This window comes from Sminthopsis crassicaudata, chromosome 3, assembly GCF_048593235.1.
Source record: "Sminthopsis crassicaudata isolate SCR6 chromosome 3, ASM4859323v1, whole genome shotgun sequence".
NCBI lineage: Eukaryota > Metazoa > Chordata > Mammalia > Dasyuromorphia > Dasyuridae > Sminthopsis > Sminthopsis crassicaudata.
The window spans coordinates 344352878-344377751 of record NC_133619.1 but is presented as its reverse complement, the minus strand read 5'-3'; the positions used below and the strand labels follow the sequence as shown (position 1 = coordinate 344377751).

Here is a 24874-nt window from a genome sequence, read left to right as displayed (position 1 = left end):
CCTTTCATCCTTTACTATCTCTCAAAGTCTATCCAAGTTCATGTTCATTGTCTCCATGATATATCCATCTTCTTCTCTGCCATCCTCTTCATTTAGCCTTCCATCTTTCCCGATATTGGAGCCTTTTCCAATGAGTTCTATCTTTTCATTATGTGGCCAAAGTATTTAAACTTTGGCTTTAGTATTTGACTTTTTAATGAATAGCCTGAATTAATTTCTTTTACGTATTGACTTATCTGACCTTGTTGTCCAAGAGAATCTCAAAAGTCTTCTCCAGCACCACAAATTGAAAGCATCATCTGCTATATTTAGCTTTCTCTATTTAGGGTCCAACTCTTTCAACCATATATTACTACTGGAAAAACCATAGTTTTGACCACATGGACCTTTGTCAGAAAGGTGATATCTCTACTTTTTAGTACTATCTAAATTTGTCATAGCTTTCCTTCCAAATAGAAAGTATCTTTTGAATTTCATGGCTGTAATTACTATTTATAGTGATTTTTTTTTTTTTTTTTTGCTGAGGCAATTGGGGTTAAGTGACTTGTCTAGGGTCACACAGCTAAGAAGTGGTAAGTGTCTGAGGCCAGATTTGAACTTAGGTCTTCCTGACTTCAGGGCTATCCACTATATCATCTAGCTGCCCCTACAGTGATCTTTGAACCCAAGAATATAAAATCTGACACTTCTGTTTTCCAGGAAATGATGGAACCAGTTGCCAAGTTCTTAGTTTTATTAAATTTATTAAATTTCAAATCAGCTTTTACATTCTCTTCTTTTACCTTTATCAAGAGGCTTCTTAATTCCTCTCCACTTTCTGTCATCAAAGGGATATCATTTGCATATCTGAAATCGTTGATATTTTTTCGTGGTAACCTTAATTCCAACTTTTTATTCATCCAGCCTGGCATTTTGTGTGATGAAATCTGCATATAAATTAAATAAATAAGGTGTTAGTATACAGCCTTGTCATACACATTTTCCAATTCTAAACTAATTAGTTTTTTCATGTTTAGTTCTGTTGCTTCTTGACCTCTATACAGGTTTTCAGGAGACAAGTAAGATGATCTGGTTTTCCCATTTCTGTGAGGACTTGCTACATTTTGTTGTGATCCACATAGTCAAAGTAGTTAATAAAGTAGAAGTAGAATTTTTTTTTTTTGGAACTCTATTATTTTCTGTGTAATTCAGAGAAAGTTGGCAATATGCCTCCTTGAAAACCAGCTTGCTCTTCTGATAATTCTCAGTTCACACACACACCCACCCACCCACACACACACACATTTTGTAGTTGCTGTTTATTATTTATTTTTATTAATAGTTTTTATTTACCAGTTATATGCATGGGTAATTTTACAACACTGACAATTGCCAAACCTTTTGTTCTAATTTCCCCCCTTCCCCCCATGATGGCAGGTTGACCAATACATGTTAAATATGTTAGAATATAAATTAAATACAATATATGTATACATGTCCAAACAGTTATTTTGCTGGACAAAAAGAATCAGACTTTGAAATAGTATACAATTAGCCTGTGAAGGAAATACAAAATGCAGGAGGACAAAAATAGAGGGATTGGGAATTCTATGTAGTGGTTCATAGTCATCTCCCAGAGTTCTTTCGTTCTATTGGTTTAGTTCATTACTGCTCTATTGGAACTGATTTAGTTCATCTCATGGCCTCATCCATCAGATTTGATCATCATATAGTATTGTTGTTGAAGTATATGACAATCTCCTGGTCCTACTCATTTCACTCAGCATCAGTTCATGTCTCTCCAGGCCTTTCTGAAATCATCCTCTCAGTTCACATATTGCTGAAGCCTAGCCTGCAGAATCTTTTTTTTTTTTCATTTTATGACAGGTTTATTAGACTGACACATATATTTTATATAGTATTTATCTTACTTAATCCTAGTATTTGCATATCAGAGTAAGAAAGCCAGGATGAAAAGGGTATTGGTGGATGGGGAAATGGTGGATGCTACACTAAGTTTAATTAGTCTGTAGAATCTTTAAAAAAAACTTTGCTGGAATATGAAAGGAGTGAAATTGTTCCACAATTTAAACATTTTTTGGTTCCTTTTTTAGAACTGGGATAGAAACTGATTAGTTCTAATCCACTGGCCATTGCTAGTTTTCCAAATTTGCTGATATATTGAGTGCAGCACTTTAATAGCATCATCTCTTAAGGTTTTAAATGGTTCAGCTGGAATTCCATCATTTCCGCTATCCTTAATGTTATCAATGCTTCCTAAGGCCCATTTGACATTCCAGAATGTTTGGCTCTAGATCAGTAACCATACCATGGTTATTGGTAATGATAAAATCTTTCTTGTATAATTCTTTTGTATTCTTGCCAGCTCTTACTCTCTCCTACTTCTGTTAAATCCCTACTATTTTTTTTTATCTTTTTAATGCCCATTTTCGCATAAAACTTTTCCTTGATATCCCTAATTTTCTTGAAGAGATATCTTATCTTTTCCATTGTATTGTTTTCTTTAATTTTATTGAACTTCTTACATAAGAAAACCTCTTCATCTCTCCTTGATGTTTACTGGAATTCTGTATTCATCTGGATCTTTCCCTTTTTCCTTTTCTTTTCACTTTCCTTCTTTCAGCATGTATTTGTAAAGCCTCATCAGATAGACATTTTTCTTTTCTGCTCTTTTTTTCTCTTTACAATTTGTTGTTGTTGCCTCAAGAAAATCTACAGTGACCTAAATAATTTTTATGAGAGGGAAATATAATTTTAAAGCATGAAGTAATTCTGGCTGAGGGTGCCTCAAGTATAGGGAGCTCAGAGCAACATAAATTTAGTTAGCACATGTGGAGCTAGGCAGAGTGGCAACAGCTGAGGGGGGTAGAAAATAAAAGATGCATCAAAGGAGAATCTCTCCAAACTCGTGATTTATCCTTAGGTTGTTTCTTACCTTATACATTGTCTTATTCTAAGTGAAAGTAATGGGCATTAACAATGTAAAATTGGCTAATAAAAATAAAGTGAAAGGCATTTTATTTCATTAATGATTTCATTATTTCAATCAGTAATTTTACCATCTATTCTAGGGTGGAGAATTAGTGGCTGTGGTAAGAGGAGCAAATGGACCATTACTGCACAAAACTATTCTAGATCAGCTGGATGCAGAGAATAAGGTTTTGGAACAAGGCATTGAACGGAAAGTGGTAATTGGGGGATTTTAACTTTTGAAACTCTAAACTCTAAAGCTCTACCATGTATTATACACTAATGTACTCTAACATAATGATCTCCTTTTCTGGTTTTCTTAAAGCTTTTAATAGGAAAACAGGCAATGCAGTCATTCCGAGTGATTGGAATTTTCCAATTCGAATAGGCTAGTGTTTGCTGCATCACACCAAAGCAACAAGTCCTTTTGGAATGAAGTTATATGTTTCCTCAGAAATATCTTGGGCACAGACCCAGAACTCCATGGCATATGTTGTAGCAAGAAGACCAAAAAGGACTCTTGCTTAGTTCCTATAGCATATATTTAAAACTTTCCTTTCATCCTTAATTCAACAAAATTCTATCCATTAAATTGGACCTGATATTCTATTCCCTTTAATTCAATAGGACTCCAACTCCCCTTACCCAATTGAACCTCAAAAATCAGAACTATTTCTGGAACAATTAGTAGGTTCAGTATGGAATATGACCTTATAGAATCAAGTATCTTTAAGAGGAAGACTCCAAAATATTGAGGTATACTCAAAAAAGCTTGAAATGAAGATTTTCAAATAAGAAATTTGTAGTAAATCCATAGAACTCTGGGCTTAATTTCCAAATTTTTCAAGTGTCTATTTAATCCAACTGGGAGAGAATTTTATTTAGAAATTGTAGCTTTCAAATCCTCAAAATAACAAGAACTTTTAAAAAAAGTTGAATTCATTATGATTTATAAATTAGAAAGCATATGGCTGTTGATGACATTTGTGAAAACAAATCAAAACATTATTTTTAAATTGCACATTGAGTTTTCAAAAGCATTTAATTATCACACTATTTTAGTGGAACAGGATAAAATAAAGGAAATTCACTCCCTAAAAAGAAATTGGTGTTTGCTTTGATGAAAATACTGTAAGATCCAGAAAGAAACTTGAATTCTCACTGTGTCCCAAATTCTAATAACACAAGCAGGAAGAATTTGTTACTTTATTGCCTTCTGCTGTAACTAGCCATCAGCTTAATTTTTTTTCCTCTAAATTTTAAATTATTATTTTTTTGAATATTTGACATCTTCTAAACTTTTGACTTCTGTTTTTCCTTGTTTTTAGTTCTATTGAATCTTTTCTCCCATTGATTAAAAAATAGATACTACACAATATCTAAGATAACCAAGATAATCCCCCCATTAATTAAGCCTTTTAATATTCTCACAAAACCAGATGTCCAAATTTTAGGTTATTCAGTCTGTATTTTGTTTTCCTTAGTAATTTTCTTTTTTTAGAATAAAGCTTAGGAAATGGGCATCTTTGCTCTCACGCCAGATAGATTTAGTATAATTTATCTGATTACTTACCTTAATAAAAGATTTCTATTAGATTAAAGATGCAGCTCTTTCCATTGAAGAAGAAAGTGTTTCCCAACATCAAGAGTATGGAGAGGAAGATGAAGTAGGTAAGTAAAATTCAATTCCAATAAGTTTAACAGAAATTGGAAAAGAATGTGTGTGTGTGTGTGTGTGTGTGTGTGTGTAATATATTTATACAAGCTATATATTTATTATAAAAATATAACCTATATATGATAATATAATAATATGATAAAAACACACACACATACCTTAAAGGAAATAATAAATTTAAAATAATAGCTTAACTGGCTAAATCTTCCCCTCAAGGTGCTAGGAAACCATGAAAGGCAATAGGACTCTTTTAATGCAGTAGGATCACATTCCCATCTTAGTGTGGTTGTCTTCCATATCAAGTGATCACAATCACTCCTACTGAACACATAATCAAAAACAAAGAAAAAAAAACTCTCTTACGAATTATTTAAATAAATAAAATAGAAGATTCAATAAAGAAAATCTGGAATAGATAATCTTTCCAGTGCTTTTCTGAAAAATTCAAAAGATTCAATATTTGCCCCAGATGAGGTCCCTCCACTGCACAGCATTATGTACTTCTAGGATTAAGTTCTCTGAATATCTACATGATTCCTCTGAGTTGTTGCCAAGACTTGTCATTCATTTGCTCATCCTACGTTGCATTAATTAGCATTTATTTTAGCACAGAGAATTAAAGGGATGTAGTGCTAAATAGGAATTTAGAGCTTATCTAGTTCAATCCCCTTATTTAACAGTTGAAAAAATAGAGAGCTGGCCTAGGAGTCAAGAAGAAATAGACTCACATCCTACCTCTGATGAAAACTAGCTATTGTTCTTGAGTAAGCCACTTAAAATCGTAGCAATTTTCTGAGACTGTAAAGTTGCAAAGAAGGTGGAGTTTCCTCACTAAGAAGTTTCTTATGTCAATGAAATCACAGGTAAAGTCCCTATTCCTAGGAAGTGAAAGATTGTTTGGGTTAGATTGGAAGGACAGAGGTAAGATCAGAAAAGAGTTTAATAAAAAGAGAAAGATAATTCAAGTCAAAGGGTAGAATAAAATTAGCACATAGTTTTGCATATGTATGAATCATTTTGTTGACATAATGAAAGCCATGGGCTTCTGGAACTGTTCATTCTAGTTCTTTTTCCACTAATTTTCTGTAGGATCTTGGGAAAGTTATTATGTTTCTTGGGTGTTTTTTCCTCATTTGCAAAATAAGGGCAGCTAAAGACAATAACAAATTGCAAAACACCTGAATCTAGTAGCAAACAATAGGAATCAACAATAGAGCATGAGAATCAAAATCAAAACCAAACAAAACACCAAAAGACTGCAACGGTAGGTAGCCTAACAAACTCCATCTTAGGCTACATTGATAGTGATGCTATTTGAGTGGTCTAGATCCCTGGTGGTCTAGAAGTTAGTGGCTATGAGAGAGTTATCAAGAATCCCTTTTAAATCGGCCGCAGGTTCTAGGAGTGAAAGAATTCACTCATTCCCAAATATTAGTTGCAAAAAGAAAGTTTACTGTTAGATAGAAATCAGTTTACCCAGAAATTGGCTTTTATAGTGGCAGATCTATGGAAAATAAAGTTTTGCACTGAGAATGCAGTTCTCAGTGGACAGAAAATCCTGGCAACTGAGTAAGCTACCAAGGTCCATCTGCCAAGACTAAACTAAAGTTGATGGACACTTATTATATTGGTTATCTTGGTGGGGGTTGGGAAGCCGGAGCTGGGTGGCCCTAGCAAGTCAGAATGGGGGCTGGGACAATCAGAGCAGATCAGAACCAGTGGGGGCTGGGAGACCCTAAGTTGGCTCAGATCCAGTGGGGGCTGAGACAGACCCAGGATCTCCTATTGGAATTCAAAGGGATGCTTTTTGACCAGGATTTGTGAATCAAAGGCTCTGGCATCTTGGACTGGGGAGGATATGCCTCAGCCAGGAGGGGCTGGGAATCTGAAATAGATCACAAATCAACAGGAAATACAGTTTCTTAAAAGGACTCCAACCTGCTTCAATATGAGTACTGCTTGAAGAAAACACTTAGAAGAGATATACGAGGGTTGATTTTCAAATATTTGATGGATTGGCATATATAAAGACATTCTTGTTGTTAAATTATTTCAGTCACGTCCAACTCTTCATGATTCTGTTTTGAGGCTTTTTTTTTGGGCAAAGATACTGGGGTGGTTTGCCATTTTCTTCTCCAATTCATTTAACAGATAAAGAAACGGAGGCAAACAGAGTGAAATTAATGAGGGAAAGGAAAGGGGGAACCCCATTTCTCAGCACATAGATAATCCCATGAGGCGCAGTGTCCCCTGTAAAATGAATTTACAGGCCCGAAAACCTAGATTGATAAATGAAAGGTTTGTTGTAGAAATTTGGAAGTAAAGTTAAAGGTAGAAAGGCGCCAGGGCCAGAGGTGGTCGCTGGCGGGCAGGAACCTCTACATGGCTGGGAGGATACCATGTGTTGGCTGGGAGGGCTCCTGCAATGAGGGCTTTCTGGCTCACCTCTTTTATACCCAAAAGATGATGGGCGGTACCCCTAAGTTCTCGATGGGGGCTTTTCAGTTAGCTCAGATCAGAAAGGTGCCTTTGACCAGGATTTGTGAATCAAGGTCAGTCATGGATTGGGCAATTAGAAAGGAATCTTAAAGGGACCCCAACCCTCATCAAAATGACTTGCCCAGGATTATATAGCCTGCAGCATACAGGCAGGATTTGAATTTAGGTCTTCCTAAAGGAATACTCTATCCATTGTGCCATCTGGATGTCCTTAAAGAAAATAGACTTGCTATTTTAAACCCCAAGGATTGAAACTAGGAGTAATAGGTAGAAACAGGAAAGTAGATATTGACTTTGAATGAAAAATCCTTCCTAATAAGTAGAGCTTTCTAAAAAAAAAAAAATTGAATAGGGTACCTCAAATGGTAATGAGTTCCCTGTGTCTCAAGGTCTTTAAGTAAAAGAATAATAACCACTTGTCAAATATATTGAAATCTCTAGAAATCCTTACTAAAGTTCAGGGTTTTAAAAATTATTTTTAGTGTCACTTGAAAAATCCTGCACACTGGCAATTATTAAACCAGATGCTGTAGCACATGGGAAGGTGGACGACATCATCATGAAGGTAAGAATAATGATAAATATCCACCAGAAATGTAGCAATATTTTCTTTGGTAAATCAGAAGACAACTGGAAGTAACCATCTTATAGAGAGACAACTGGTATACTTTAAATAGTATTTGCCCCAAAACTAATACATGGATACTAACCTGATAACTACTTAACTGATTAACTATTTAACTTGCTGACAGCTTGATTTTGGGCTTTTCATTGAGGGTTTTAGTTTAATTTCCTGTAATGAGCAGATATTTTAGATAAAACAGTAGTGTAGTATAGTTAAAAAAAAAAAAAAAAAAAAAAAAAAAACAACTAGATTTGGAATAAGAGGATTGACCAAGGTTTGAAGTCTGGCACTAATATTTCCTGGGGAAGCTAGGTAGTACACTAGATAGAACTCTAGGGCTGGAATCAGGAAGAGTCATCTTACATTTAAATCTGGCCTCAGGTACTTACCATTTGCATGAATGTAGGTAAATTACTTAACCCTATTTCCCTTAGTTTCCTCATCTGTAAAATAAGGTGGGGGGGAGGAAATGGTAAACAACTCCAGTATCTTTGCCAAGAACACCCCAAATGTATCATGAAGAATTGGACATGACTGACAAAATGACTAAACAACTAGTAATGCCTGTTTGTGTGATTTTGGGTAAGTTATTCTACTTCTCTGGGTCTTATTTTCCCCACATATAAAAATCCAACTCTAAGAATGTGATTTTATTATGTTGAAGGTCCAGCAAAGCTCTGAAAGTTTTCAGTTCTATCGAAAGGATCTTCTTTTTAAGGGATGAGTCAAGCAACAAATATTTATTAAACACCAGGCACTATTCTAAGTGATTGAGATACAAGGAAAGACAAAAGACAGTTCCTTCCTAAAGAGGCTCTTAGCCTAATGTTTTCAGTTTCCAATTTAAGTTTGCAACAAATTAAAATTGTAATAATGTAAAAAAGTATTCTATGAGAGCATGAATGCTGAATTTATGATTGTGGAGAAATCTCTTTTTGCTAAACATGTTAAGATATATGTTAAATCCAATATATGTATATGTATTTATACAATTATCTTGCTGCACAAGAGAAATCAGATCAAAAAGAAAACAAAATGAGAAAGAAAACAAAATTCAAACAAACAACAAAAAGAGTGAAAATGCTATGTTGTGATCCACACTCAGTTCTTACAATCCTCTCTCTGATTTTTTCATCACAAGATCATTGGAACTGGCCTGGATTATATCATTGTTGAAAAGAGTCATGTCTATCAGAATTTCTCATATAATCTTGTTGTTGCCTTGTACAATGATCTCCTGGTTCTGCTCATTTAGCATCAGTTCATGCAAGTCTCTCTAGGCCTCTCTGAAATCATCCTGCTGATCATTTCTTTTAGAAAAATAATATTCCATAATATTCATATACTATAAGTGATTTAGCCATTTCCCAATTGATGGGCATCCACTCAGTTTCCAGTTTCTGGCCACTACAAAAAGAGCTGCCACAAACATTTTTGCACATGTGGGTCCCTTTCTCTCTTTTATGATCTCTTTGGGTTATAAGCTCAGTAAAAACACTGCTGGTTAAAAGGATATGCAGTTTGATAGTGTTGGGGATCCAGGCTTATGATGTATGAGGCAAGGTGCAGCTCTAGTGAAATAATTCACTCCTAGTTCTGAGACAGAGAAATAGAAAATTTTATTTCCCAATATCACTAAGAGAACAAGCCTCTTAGTGGACAAAAGCTCCCAGGATGAGATTAGGAGTTTTTCAAGGTGATTCATCCAGAGTACTTAGTTTTATGATCACAATTCAGGTCTTGGAGGCTACTAAAACAATAGGGAAGTTTGGGCTTGAATAGGCTTCAGTTCAACTCTATAGAAAGTCTGATTAGTGGTAGTTCAACTCTATAGAAAGTTTAATGAGTGGTAGTTAACATCAGTCCAGCTCCATAGAAAGTTTGATTAGTGTCAGCTGAACTCTATAGAAAGTCTAATTAGTGGTAGTTAACATAAGTGGGGGTTGGTTTCTAGAGTGAGATAGGATTAAGGAATCTGGGTGGGATAGGAAGACAAAGTTCAAGGTGATTGACTTCTAGGAACGAGGGGGGTCTCCCATGTCATTTCCCCCCTCACACAAGCACCCCCAAATGCTTTTGGGGAAAAGGGACGAAGGTCTCATCTTCAGTAGCTTCTTCAAGCTGACAAGAGTCGTAGAGATGTCCCTAGTTCATTTGGGAGTTCATGTCAGGAGGGGAAACACGGGATCTGAAGACAGTGGCAGCAGAGTCCAGAAGGTGTGTGTCTCCATCAGTCCCAGAGTCTCCAGGCTGCAGAAGCAGTTGAAGGTTTGAAGCAATTCTCACAAGCAGTCTGAAGATGCAAGGACCAAATATGAGCAAAAAGAGAATTATCAGAAGTGGAGTTAGTTGGGGGTTAAGAGAGACCATATGCAGAAGCCCCACCCAGAGGAAGAGTTGGGAGGAGTAAGGATTTTCTCTTGCATGTCCTTCATCCAGCCAGCTTTCTCTAAAATCTTCTCAGTGCTAAACTCAACTTCTCTGGAATTATTAATATACATACAGCAAGAGGTATTGACCAAAGGACAGACACCCCCACTAGAAGCTAGGAAATAATCTAAGGCCAGATGATTATCCAGAACCATGTTGGCAAGGGAGTGCAGGGATTCTTGAATCTCCCGGAGAGAATGTGCAGTCTCATTTGCCAGCTGGTTAATAGTGGCTGTTAGGTTGGAGGAACATTCTTATGTTCTAAGTACCCTACGAAGGGCACTAGCATTGAAGTGCCCTTCTGTAAGTATCATAGAACATTTTCCCAAAACCCCATCCTTGGTCTAGTTGAAGGGGTGGGATCAGAGGTGCTGGCATTATATACAGAGAAAGGGGTGCTTAGGTAACCCAGGGTGCAAGACCCATAATGTTTAAAAGGTGTCAGGTATCGAGTGGAAAGAATCACTGGTGGGGGAGGTTCCCAATCAGAGACGTTTCTCCTAACAGGCCCCTTAGAAACATTAAGGTGGAATGGAGGACTTACTTTGCAAAGGAAAGCATACCCCTTTGGTGCACAGATGGTCCCCGAAGTTACATTTTGTAGCAGTCTCCTGGTTGCTTGTCCCCACGGATGATTATGATCACATAATATTCTATCAATTGGAATGTTAGTTTTGAGGAGGTTATGGAGAAGTTTCAAGGAAGGTGATGTATTAGCACTGTGGGTGAGCTTGCCAGGATAATCCCTGAATGGGTTTCCTACAATTAACTTTTGTGGGGGTTCATAGCCATAAGTGCACCTGGCCTGTGTCCCACCTATGCAGCTCGTGCAAGTTGCCGAGGTGAAATTGGGGCAGTTTTGAGAGGAGTCACACTCGCTGGCACCCACAGTATTGGTGGCACAGGTCAATATTCCCACATCAGGGATTTGAACATGGCCATTAGGGGCCACGGTGACAACCACTGTCTCTGTAGTGTGGTGATGGGTAGATACGAGATCCTTCCCAGCCAGAAAGCAGGGCACAGTTGGGTCAGAGTAGTTCCCCTGGGGGTTGGCTAATACAAAAGGGGTGGCATCTACTGAGGAGCTGGTGGCCTGTGGGAATGGAGCCTTTGCAAAGAATGCATTAGGCCGCATCTGTGGCCCATCCTGGGGGTGGTGATGGCACACCCAGCAGTCCTGGACGCCCCCATTCCCCGCAGAGTTCCCTAGTCTGACCAGAAAGTTGTCACCCCATTGCTGAGGGCCCACAGAGTAAGACCAGGAAAACTGGAGATAAAGTATCAGGAGTAGGATCCTCATAATGAGGAAGAAAGGAGATTAGCCTGAGAAGCTTCTTTCTCCAGCGTTTTTCCAGGATCTTTCGAAAGTGAAACTTCAGGTCCTCTATGGGCTCACAGGAATAGACTAGGATATCTGAAACAGAAGCAGCATTTTTAATTCTAGAAATGAGTCCAGCTGGGGGACCCTTCCATTTTAACTGTAGTTAGAGCAGTTAAGATGACCTTGTATGGACCTTTCCACTTTACTCCTAGGGGATCAGCTCTTGGGGCTTCCAGCTTTTTAAATACACCATATCCCGGGGATTTACAGGGGAGTTATCCTGGGCAGGAGCATCTGTGGGTTTGGGGAGATGCTCGTTTGCATATTCAGAAAGGGCCTTCCAAACTGCACCAAGCTGTGTAGCAAACTGAGTGAACAGATGTTTTCTGGGTCAACAAGGATATCAATTGTTAGAAAAAGCCTTCCATACAAGAGCTCAAATGGACTGAGCTTAATGGCCTCTCAAGGGGCAATTCTAACCCTAAGGAGTCCTAATGGGAGGTTTCTTATCCAGTCCTCCCAAGTCTCCAGGCATAATTTAGTGAGGACTCCCTTAAGAGTGTGGTTCATTTTTTCCATCTTCCCTGAAGCTTGGGGTCTCCAGGCCGTGTGGAGATGGTAAGTAATTTTAAGAGCTTTTGCTCTTAAAATAAAGGCAGGCCCGTTATCACTCTGCAAAGAAATAGGCAAACCGAAGCGAGGTATAATTTCATTTAACAGGGATTTGGATACCTTGTGGGCTTTCTCAGTCCTGCAAGGAAATGCTTCTACCCAGTTGGACAAACACTAGAAGCAGCTTGAAACCTTTGCAGGGGGGCATATGCGTGAAATCTAGTTGCCAGTCCTCGCCAGGGTAAGTGCCTCTCCTCTGAATTGGCCTCAGGAGAGGTGGGGGTTTAACGGCTCCCTCAGGATTCACCTGGGCACAAATTGGACAGGCCTGGCAGACTTGCCTGATCGTTTCTCCCAGCTTATGGCCAGTGAAAACCCTTTCAACCAAGGAGTGGAGGGAATTCCTCCCCAGATGCATAGCCTGGTGCAGATCAGATTTGCCTCTGGAACTAAGAGGTGGTCTGAGAGAGTCTGGTACCAACCAGAGGGAGAAGGGGTGTATCCCCTTTGTTCTGCCAGAGCTTTCTCCTGTGTGCTATAGCAAGGAGTAAAAGACTCAGCTAGGGAATTAAAGGTGTCAATAGGGGTGTAAGGGCAGCTGTTTTAGCAGCTGCATCTGCCAGCCTATTTCCCTTAGCCTGAAGTGACTCTCCCTTCTGGTGCCCTCTGCAAAATATAACCGAGACCTCCTTGGGTTCATGGATAGCTTGTAATAGACATAGAATTTCTCCTGAGTATTTAATGGGAGAATTTCTTTCTGTCAACAAGCCCCTTTCTTTCCAAATAGCTCCATGAGCATGCAAAACATGAAAAGCATATTTGGAATCAGTATAAATATTGACTCATCCCCTTCCCCAGTTCTAAAGTCCTGGTTAATGCTATGAGTTCGGATTTCTGTGCAGAGGTGCCAGGAGGCAATGGCTTAGCTTCCAGGGTGCTATAAAGAGATACCACTGCATAACCCGCCTTTCTCTCCCCATCCTTGAGGAAGCTAGACCCGTCCATGAACCATTCCCCGTCTGGGTTTTCAAGGAGGATTTCTTTTAAGTCAGCTCTGCTAGAGTATATAGAGTCTTTAATTTCCTTGAAATTATGGACAATCTCTCCAGATTGAGAGATGTCAGGGAGGAGGGTGGCAGGATTTAGGGTGTGGCAAATTCGAAGAGTTAGGTCAGGGGTATCTAGTAAGAGAGCCTGGCATTTAGTAAGTCTCCCACTTGAGAGCCACTGATGGCCTTTGGATTCTAGAATGCTTTGGACCCTGTGGGGGGTTAAAACCTGTAATGGCGACCCCAAGGTCAGTTTAGAGGCTTCCTCAACCAAGAAGGCTGTTGAAGCTACCATTCTGAGACAGGAAGGCCATCCTAGAGAAACTGAGTCCAGCTTCTTTGAGAAATAGACCACAGGCCTGGGATCTGGTCCCAGAGACTAAGGACTCCCAAAGCCTGCCCGTGCCTTTCATCTACATACAGAGTGAAGTAAGTCAGGCAGGGCAAGAGTAGGAGCAGAGGTTAACTTAGCTTTCAAGGTTTTAAAGCATTGGCCTGCTCAGGTCCCCATTCGAGAGGAAGATTATGGGGACCTTACATAGAATTATAGAGGGGCTTAGCAATAATCCTGAACTTTGGGATCCAGATCCTGCAGAAGCCCGCCATACTTTAGAAACAGGAGGTGGGATACTTAAGATAGCCTGCTTCCTCTCCTCAGTTAGAGAGCGAGAGGTGGGGGTGACATTGTATCCCAAATATTTGACAGACTGGCAGGCATTGTGGGCCTTGGATAGAGAGACCCTGTAACCTCTTGAAGCTAGGAAATGTAAGGTTTTTTACAGTTGCTGCCAGGGACTCCTCTCTAGTAGGACTGCAGAGCAAAATGTCATCCACATATTAAATAAGGCTGCTGCTGGGCAGCTCAAGATCTCTCAAATCTTTAGCTAAGGCTTACCCGAATAAATGTAGACTATCTCGGATGCCCTGGGGTAAAACAGTCCAAGTTAACTGGTATGGGAGCTCTCCTGGCTTAGCCCATTTGAAGGCAAAGAGAAATTGGGAGTCCTCGTGTAGAGGAATGCCAAAAAAACTCATCTTTTAAGTCCAAGGTGGAAAACCATTGAGTATTCCCTGGAATTTGCATGAGAATCGTTTAGGGATTGGGTACTATGGGATGGATTGGGATAATTGCTTCATTAATCGCTCTTAGGTCCTGCACCATACAATAATCTCCATTCGCTTTCTTAACAGGAGGGATAGGAGTGTTCCAGGGAGATTGGCAGGGGATTAGGAGTTTAAATTTAAGAAACTTTTCAATTAAAGTCTGTAACCTAATCTTGTCTTCCTGCTTAATTGGATACTGCCCTCTATAAAGGAACACAGTAGGATCCCATAGCTTAATGAGGGTTGGGGTAGCATGTGTTGCCCTTCCAGGAATGCCCTGGTCCCAGATAGAGAAATCTATGTCCTCCCAAATTTCATAGGGAACATGGGAGGGTCTCAGAAGGAGCACAAAAATATCACTTGGAGGTTTGAGCAGAGAGAATTGGGTCCCCAGCATCTCCATTAAATCCCGACCTAATAGAGGGGTGGGACAGGAAGGAATAATTAGGAAAGAGTGTGGAAACAGTAAATCCCCAAACCAGCAAGGTATGGGAAAAGTTTTCAAGCAGCTCTGGAGCCTCCCCTCAATTTCCATTACCTTACAGGGGGAGGGGCGAGTGGGACTGGAGTGCCATAACAGAACTGAAAAAGAGGCTCCAGTATTGAATAGAAAATTAATTTGCTTACCTGCCACGTCTAGAGTCACCTTGAGTTCAGCGGTGCTGATGAAAGGGGGGGCCCTCACCAAACTCCGGGCCCTGTCACTCCAGGTCCCGAGAGGACTGGAGGGCAAGGTTTGAGGCGGTGGCTCTACCCCTATCTGGGCAGTCCCTCTTCCAGTGCCCTTCCTTGTGGCATTTAGTTCAAGGACCGGGAGGCTTTCTCTGGGGGCATGTTTGAGCCCAGTGACCCTGCCCTTTACACCTGAAACACGAACCCTTATGATCTCTAGAAATGGTGGCTGCTAAAAGTTGGGCCTGTTCTTTGTTTTGGGCTCTGTGAAGACATCTTGCCTATTTTTACTGGCATATTAAGGTAAATTTAGGGAAAACATGGTGATTTGATTTAATTCTCAAAGATTATATATAGACTTTAAACTGTCATAATTTTCCCTTAATGGACTGTTATAAATCAATTCATGTTAAATCTATTGTTTTTTTTTTCCACTTGCATACCCACTTTGTATAAAGGGTTCAGTATATTTTAGGATTTACCTGACTCAATTTTCCTTGCCCTACAAAATATTAACAATGAATTCAACTCCATAAAAATTCTATATGTGAAACAATGAATAATGTGCTGGGGAGAAAAACAACAAAAATGAAAAACTGTTACTTACTTTAAGGGAGCTTTCTAGACTACAGGATGCTCTGTTGTTGTAATGAACATGTATTTATGTTTTATTTATATCCTTAAGATAAATTATCCTTCTTTTGCATACCATAGGTTCAGGAAGCTGGGTTTGAAATTTTAACTAATGAAGAAAGAATCATGACAGAGGCTGAAACAAGATATCTATACCAAGAAAGATCTGAAGAGGTTAGTTCTATTTCTTTCTTTTTCTTCTTTGATGAAATTTGGATCAATTTAGATGAGCATGAATACTATGAAAATATACTATAAATATGTTGTAAACTGTAATAATTTATAGATTATTAGACATATATCCAACATATTTCAAATCTATTAAGCTTAGTGATATAAAAGATATCATGGTGTGATGAGATTGAAAAGATGATATTTTATGGCCATAGATTTCTGTTTCATTGCCATCAAGAATGATGTTTGCATCATTCTTGCAATTTGCATTATTGCTTACTATTTGCAAAGCACTGTGGTTGGCCCTGGTATACATAAAAGTACAAATCACAATCATTGTCTTCAAGTAAAAGGATACCATATAATATAAAGTAACATGTATGAGATGTCTAATGAGTTTTAATTATAGTAAATGCCATAAGCACTCAGAATATTAAGAAATAATACATGTTGGCTGGTAAGGAGTAAGTTTCACAGAGGAGGGGACACTTAGAAAGTCATAATCTGACAGAGACAGAACAGATAATCTACTGCAGCTTCTATCTGAAGAATAGATATTTTCTGCATAATTCCCAACATCAAATTAAGTTTCTTAAAATTTGAAATACTTGTGATCACAAATTTTAGGGACCCATAAATGTGTAAAATTGAGCAATATATGAGCTAGAAAGAGAGTGACATATTTGACCACTGAATTTTAATAAACTTTGGATGAGTTAGTTATATAGCTTTCTCATTACTGTAGTTGTCAGAGCTGTATTTGTTTTAATAACTTAATATTGCTCTAAGACTTTTGGGACATTCTATTCTTTCATGATTCTCTTTACTTTCTAGAAAAAGAAGGGGAAAAGTTATAGCTTCTTTAGGCTTCCTTGAATGAGAGCCACTATCATAAGTTGCTAGGTAAATTTGGCATCATTGTATTTTAGGAAATATTTGAAAAGCTAGTTCAGTACATGGCTGATGGACCATGCCGGTTACTCATAATCTCATGGCCTGAAAATGATAAAGATGTAGTTGCTGCCTGGAGAGACTTCATTGGTCCAAGTGATATTGAAGTTGCCAAGAGGGAAAATCCTGAAAGGTAATGATACAGCCTTTCATTTTCAGAATTTACATCCAGAATGAAAAATCATATCAACACCTATGCCAGTCATTTTATACTTCAATTCTTCAAGGATCTTAATTGTAGTGATAGGAATATATTGAAATTCTTCCTTGTCTTAGTGGATGGTCTTTGTGAGTGACAGTGACCCCCAAATTAATTAACCAAGACCAGGTGATGAGGCTCTTAAATCTTAGTTAAAATATTTCTGATTTGAGTTCCTCTAGACTTTTTCAAGAATAAGAATAGTTAAACGAAATGGTTAAATAAATTAATTGTTAGTGCACAAAAATCTTTACAACTTGCTTATACATTAAAGAGAGGCATATGCAATATTAACATTCTGCTCTTCCTCCCCCCCCAATAATCCCTCCTCTCAGTTAAAGTGGTAAAAATGAATAATTATTGGAAGTCATTGATTGTTGCTTATTTCTAATTGCTTCCATGGGTACTCTTTCAGTTTAGAATTGCAACTATGGCATTTATAATACTTTTTTGTTTATTCTAGACTTGATCATCAAAATAAAAAGAATCTTAATCAAAAGGGAACCACTAAATTGTTAGCTTAAGTTCAGGGGGATATGTTTTCTGCATTTGTAGAATATTCAGAGAACTTTCACATCCATATTCTCATTTGAAATTCAGCAACCCTATTAGACAGATTGGGCAGATCATTACCGTCTCAATTTTACAGATAAGAAATAATTTGTCTAGATTATATAGCTAGTTAATAAAAGAGCTGAAACTGGAAATTAAGTCTGTGCTATGACTTTGCTTTTTGTTTTCATCATGACCCCTAGCAATCATTAAATGGTTTACTAAAGTGATGTTTTACATGTTCTCGTCAATTAAAATATAGAGTGTGGGAACTTGGTTCCTAAATGGAAAAAAAAAAAAAAAAGAGTTATGAAAATAATCAATTTGTTCATTTCCTCTGTTTTTGGAATCATTCATTTTGGTTGTTCATGAAAAAGCAAATATAACCCATAAGGGATTCAGAGTTAACTGGCTGGTGATCAAGATTTAGTCAGATGCACTTTTTCAAGTAAAATTATGATATGATTTATCTTAATTAATATCACAAAATTTTACTGTTTACAGTCTCCGGGCTCAGTATGGCACAATAATGCCATTTAATGCTGTCCATGGCAGTGAAAACAGAGAACAAGCAAACAGAGAGATTGAATTTTTTTTCCCAAATTTTAAAATTTCAGGTAAGGATACAGATTCAGTACAAATTAATTAATTGCAGACAATTTTTGCCTTCAGTCAATGTGAAAGAGAAAGCAGGTGTTCTAATATTAAATATCTAGTAACTAATTTAAGTATAGAAAAGAATGAATGGATAAAAGCATTTATTAAGGACTTAATGTGCTAAGCAAGAACCCTTGTTATTAGAAAATAAAAGGAAGACAATCTTTGCTCTCAAGAAGTTCACACAAACATAAAGGAGATTTAAGTTGCAAGTTAGAAAAAAAGATCCCACAGTCCTATCTTGTGACATTAGAGATACTTTCTGTAGACTTTAAATTAAAAGTGTTTCCTCAATTTTTGGTCCCTGTGTCATTTAGTTTTTTCTCTTTAAGAATTTGAAAATGTGGGAAAAGCTACTCAATTTTCCCTCTTATAATTGCAAATACAGTAGGTGATAAGGAAAATGGTTATTGAAGCTCATGAGGTGGATAATGAGTCTATAGATTTTTTTTTTTAATCACAAGGAAATGTTATGTAATGTTAAGAACAAGTTTTGTTATTGCCCAACAGGAAGTGATGCTGACAAAGTACCAAGGGAAGAAATTCTACAGTGAACAAACCTATGAATTAAGATTACTATTCTCCAAAAATGACTAGATGCGGCATCACAAGTTCTAATTCAGATTTACCATCTTCAGATATTGGAAAAAATTAAAAAAATAATTGCATTTATTTTTAATTTATGAAATAAAACAATCATATCCACGACATAGTAGAATAAAAAAAGGTGATTACACATGAAATTGCAAATCTCTTATGTATAACGTGCCATTCCTTTTAAATATATAATAAAGTTATGTAAATTTTTTTCTTTTTTTCTTCCCTTATTCCTCCCAGAAATGACTACTATTAGATACAAACATGTGTAAAATCATTCTTTACATACTTCTATATATTAGGATATTAAAATTTTATAGTTAAAAGCAGAAATTTTAATGTATTCTTTTCAGATCACAATGCAATAAAATTATATTTAATAAGGGACCACAAAAATGTAGATTAAAACTAATTGAAGACTAAACAATCTAATCTTTTTAAAAAGAGTAAGTTAAAGAACAAATCACAGAAACAATTAAAAATTTTGTTAAAGAGAACAAAGTGAGATAACATCAAAACCTATGGGACACAGCAAAAACAGTCACCAGAGGATTTCTCCTATATATGTCTGAGATATAATTTTAAAAGTTTTCTTGATCATAAGATGGTTTAATGTCCCAAGAACTAAAATAAAGGAAGAATAAGAGTATGGCATCATGTCTCTTGGCTAAAAGGTCAGGTTTTTAAGAAAGTTAATGATTTTACTGATTATTTAGATAAAATTCTGAAACACAAGATAATATTTACATCCATTTCTTTGGTTCCAGTTTTCTGAGTTCTGGCATTCTAAGTCAAGGCCAGTTGGTTTTTTTTTTTTTTTTTTTGCTCCTCCTTGAGAAAGATAATGGTTAGTTTTCCTAGAAAGAGGATTTTGTGAATATAGCATAGCCACAAAAGCTAAAGACCTGACCACAAAGTAATTTCTTTCTTTTTTCATTTTGAGAAAAAATTATTTTACATGTAAAAATGATTTTTGACAGTTTAAAAAAAATTTAAGTTCTAAATTCTCTTTCTCCCCCTTTCCCTGAGATGATAAGCTATTTTATATAGGTTATATATTTCAATCAGGCAAAACATATATCCATGTTAGTTTTGGATCAAGAAAATAGACCAAAAAATCCTCCACAAAAAATAGAGTGGAAAATGGTATGTTTCAATCAGAATTCAGACTTCATCAGTTCTTTCTCTAGAGGTGAATAGTATTTTTCATAAGTCCTTTGGATTACTGATAATAATTAAATCATTCAGAATAAATTATGTTACAATATTGTGCTACTGTGTACAATGTTCTCTTAGTCCTGCTAACTTCACTTTGCATCGGCTCATAAAAGTCTTTACAGGTTTTTCTGAAATTATCTTGCTCATAATGTCTTATAGCAAAAGAATATTTTATTACAATCACGAGCCAGAATTTGTTTATCCATTCCCTAATTAATGGACATCCTTTAAATTTCCAATTCTTTACCACTACTATAAATGTTTTCATAAATACAGGCTATTCCCCATTTAAAAAAAGTTTTTTTGGAATACAGATCTAGTACTGATATTTCTGGGTCAAAGGACATATACAGTTTTGTAGCCTTTTAACAATAGTTCCAAATTGCTCTCCAGAATGATTGGATCTGCACTAACAGTATATTAGTGCTCTAATTTTTCTACATCTCAACCAATATTATTTTCCCTTTCTGTTACATTAGCCAATCAGAGTGTTTTGATTTGCACTTCTCTCATCAATAGTGATTTAGAGCATTCCCCCCCCCCCCAAAGTCTGGATATATATATATATATATATATATATATATATATATATATATATATATATATATATATATATATATATATATATATATAAAGCTATATATATAGCTTTGATTTTTTTTTTTAATCTGAAAACTGTTCATATCCTTTGAACATTTACCAATTGAAGAATTCTTATAATTTTGACTCAGTTCTATAAGATATTTGAGAAATGAGGCCTTCTCAGAGATACTTGTTATAAAATTGTTTCCCTGCTTTCTGCTTTCTTTCTAATTTTGGTTGCACTGGTTTTGTTTTAACTATTTTGTATTTTGGTACTCTTTTATTTTTGTTTGGTTATGAATTTTCCTTCTTCCTATAGTGTTGCTCACTTTTCTAATTTGCTTTACCCTTTATTTATATCATGCACCCATTTTGACCTTATCTTGATATATATCTATATATATACTATGTGAAATGTTAGTCTAGACCTAGTTTGTGATTTTTTGTCTTTTAGTGTTCCCAGGAGTTTTTGCTAAATATTGAATTCTTATTCCCAAAACTGGGGTCTTTGGGTTTATCAAGCACTAGATAACTTTTATTATTGATTACTATGTCTTGTATACCAAGTCTATTCCATTGATCCACCATTCCATTTCTTAGCCAACACCAAAGTTTTGATGATTACTGCTTTGTATTATAATTTGAGACTTGGTTGTGCTAGGCCACCTTCCTTTGCATTTTTTTTTCATTAATTCCCTTGATATTCTTGATTTTTTGTTCTTCTGGATGGATTTTATTGTTATTTTTTCTAGGTCTATCAAATAGATTTTTTTTTTTTTTGTAGTTTGATTAATATAGCATTAAAGAAGCAAATTAGTTTAGGCAGAACTATTATTTTATTAGGTTGATTCACCATTTGTGTAGATTTGACTCTATTTGTGTGAAAATATTTTATAATTGTATTCATATAGTCTTGGATTGGTAGATAGCATCCTAAGCATTTTTATACTGTTTGCAATTATTTTAAAAGGATTTTCTCTTTCTATCTCTAGCTACTCGGCTTTATTGGTCATTAAAGAAATACTGATGATTTATATGGGTTTATCCTTTATCCTGCAACTTTGCTAAAGTTTATTATTTCAAATAATTTTTAGTGGGCACTCTAGGATTTGTTGAATATACCACTATATCATGTCTAAATAGTGATAGTTTTTTTCCTCATTGCCTATTCTAATTCCTTTGATTTCTTTTTCTTCTCTTATTTATAAACCTAACTTTTCTTTTTAATATTTTATTTTTCCAATTACATGTAAAGATAATTTTTGAAATTTAATTTTATAAGATTTTGATTTCCATTTTTTCCTCCCTTTTCCTCATTTTCCTCCCTAAGACAGCAAGAAATCTGATATAGATTATACACATGCAATGATATTTAACATATTTCCACATGGGTCATGTTGTCAAAGAAGAATCAGAACAAAAAGGAAAAACCATGAGAAAGAAAAAAACAAAAAAAAGTGAAAATGTGATTTGCATTTAGACTCCATAGTTCTTGCTTTGGATATAGATAGCATTTTTTAATCATGATTATCTTGGAATTGTCTTTGATCATTGCATTTCTAAGAAGAAAAGCTAATTTTCCAGTATTATATTGAATAATAATGGTGGTAGCGGGTATCCTTGCCTCACTCCTCATCTTACTGGAAAGGCTTCTAGCTTATCCCCATTACAGATGATTGCTGATAGTTTTAGATAGAAATGATTTATCATTTTAAGGAACAATTCCTTTATTCCCATACTCTCTAGTGTTTTTAATAGGAACATGTTGTATTTTGTCAAAAGGTTTTCCAGGATCTTTTGAGATAATCATTTGATTTCTGTTGGTTTTCTTATTGATATGATCAATTATGTTAATGGTTTTCTTAATATTGAACCAAATTTGCATTCCTGGTATAAATCCCATCTGAACAGAGTTTTTAATCCTTATGTTTTATTGCTATAATTGCCTTGCTAGTATTTTGTTCAAATTTTTTTGCATTAATATTCATTAAGGAAATGAAACGATAATTTTCTGTTTTAGCTCTCCTTAGGTTAGGCATCAGCACCATATTTCTGTCATAAAGAATTTGATAAAGTTTCTTCATCTATTTTACCCAATTATTCATATAGTATTAGAATTGTTCTTTAAATATTTGGTAAAATTCATTTGTAAACCTATCTGATCCTGACATTTTTTTTCCCCCTAGTTCATTGATGGCATGTTCAGTTTCTTTTTCTAAGTAGGGTTAATTGAGGATTTTAATCTAGGTATTTTGTACCTATTGTAAATGTAAATGTAAATATTCATTGATTTCACTCAGGGTGAAATAGAGCAAAATAATTCCTAATGATTGTTTTAATTTCTTCATTGGTTTCAATTTTACCCTTTTCATTTTTGATATTGGATATTTGGTTTTCTTCTTCTTCTTTTTTTTTAATCAAATTAACGAATGACATATCCATCTCATTCCCGCCCCCCCCCCCCCCATAAAACCAGCTCCCAGATTAATTAGTTTGATAATTTGTTTATTTGCTTACATTCAATCTTATCAACCTCATTTTTGATTTTCAGTATTTCTAGTTTGGTGCTCAGTTGGGGATTTTTAACTGTTCTTTTCAATTTTTTTTTTTTTTTTTAAATTGCATGCCTAATTCATTGATCTGTCCTTTCTCTTTCCATACCCTCTCATTTGTTGCTCTAAGAATTTAGAAAAACAAATTTCTAAGTGCTGTTTTGGTTTCGTCCTTCAAATTTTGATATGTTGTCTCATTGTTATTCTCTTTAATGAAATCATTGATTGTTTCTATTATTTGTTCTTTGACCTACTTATTCTTTAGGATTAGATTATTTAGTTTCCAATTAATTTTTAATCTATCCATTGCCCATTGTTGAATGTGATTTTTATTGCATTACACTAGAAAAAGAATACATTTAATATATCTTTTTACAGTTGATTTTGAAGTTTTTATGCCCTATTATATAGTATATTTTTATATAGATGTCACATTTTTTTCCTTTCTTGTGGTTTTTCCTCTTTTTCCTTATTTTTCTTCACAACATGGCCAGTATGGAAATATGTTTAATTATTGTAGATATATAACCTATATCAAATTGCTTGCTCTCTTGGGAAAGGTGGAAAGTGAGGGAGTGAGAAAAAATTTACAACTCAAAATCTTACAAAAATAAATGTTGAAAATTACTTTTACATATAATTGAAAAAAATACTATTAAGTTTAAAAAATAATTTGAATGCTACATTACTTGGTGTATATGTTTAGTATTGATATAGTTTTATTTTCTATAATAGCTTTTAGCAAGATATAGTTTCTTTCCTGATCTCATTTAATATGGTCTGTTTTTTGCTTTTGCTTTGTTTGAGATCAGGATTGCTCCTGTTGCTTTACTTCAGCTGAAGCATAATAGATTTTGCTCCACCCCCTGTGTGTGTATCTCTCTGCTTCAAATGTTTCTTGTAAACAACATATGGTAGAATTCTATTGTTTTGATCCACTATGCTATCTCCATCCACTTGATGGAAGAGTTCATCCCAATCACATTCATCTTTATGATGAATTTCCCTCCATCCTATTTTTCTCCATGTGTCCTTTTTGTTCTTTTCACCATTTTCCTCTTCATCAGTGTTTTGCTTCAGTCTACCAGCTTCCCTGATTTTCCGTTCCTTCTATCAGTTCCCATCTTCCTTCCTTTAATCTCTTACCCTCCTACTTCCTTGTTAAGTTAGATTTCTATATTCAATTAATTGTGTGTATGATTTCCTCTTTGAACCAATGCAAATGACAGTAAGGTCCAAGTAGTGCTCATTGACCATCCTCCCATCTTCCTCTCCATTGAAATAAGTCTTTTTTTGCCTCTTCATATAAAGTAATTTACATCATTCTACATTTTACTTTTTCTGCACTCTCTTTCTGTATTCCTCATTCTTATTATTTTTTGTCATTCCCTCAATTTTGCCTTATACCATACTTTCTATGTATGTTCTTTCTACCTATATTATTACTGATAGAATTATTAAGAAATACAAATATAATTTTTTTCATGTAGGGATGAAAATAGTTTGGCTCTATTGAATCTCTTATATCTTCTTTCCCTTTTTTACCTATTTATACTTCTCTTGGATGTTGATATAGGAGGTCAGATATTTTAGTTAGTTCAAGTTTGAAATCCTTCTATTTAATGATCATTTTTCCTCTTGACATATTATACTTATTTCATTGGGTAGATGATCCTTGGATGTAGTTCTAGCCTAGCCTTTATTTTTTGGAATATCATGTTCCATGGTATCTGGTCCTCTCATTTGCAATGTCCAGGTCCTGTATAATCCTGATTATGGATTGTTTCTGAATTGTT

The 24874-nt window shown here is 35.6% G+C and overlaps 1 protein-coding gene across 2 annotated transcripts in view; it reads left to right on the top strand.

The window, feature by feature from the left end:
* The window catches only part of NME9 (NME/NM23 family member 9), a 44750-nt gene extending 25920 nt beyond the window's left edge, over nucleotides 1-18830 (top strand). For both annotated transcript variants that reach the window (XM_074301630.1, XM_074301632.1), the window contains exons 5-11: nucleotides 3072-3188; nucleotides 4566-4641; nucleotides 7630-7712; nucleotides 15678-15770; nucleotides 16700-16854; nucleotides 17977-18089; nucleotides 18640-18830. In XM_074301630.1, coding sequence (XP_074157731.1) covers nucleotides 3072-3188; nucleotides 4566-4641; nucleotides 7630-7712; nucleotides 15678-15770; nucleotides 16700-16854; nucleotides 17977-18089; nucleotides 18640-18683 — 681 coding nt within the window. In that variant the 3' untranslated portion in view covers nucleotides 18684-18830. The remainder of the gene's footprint in view (nucleotides 1-3071; nucleotides 3189-4565; nucleotides 4642-7629; nucleotides 7713-15677; nucleotides 15771-16699; nucleotides 16855-17976; nucleotides 18090-18639) is intronic.
* Nucleotides 18831-24874: the final 6044 nt, after the last annotated feature.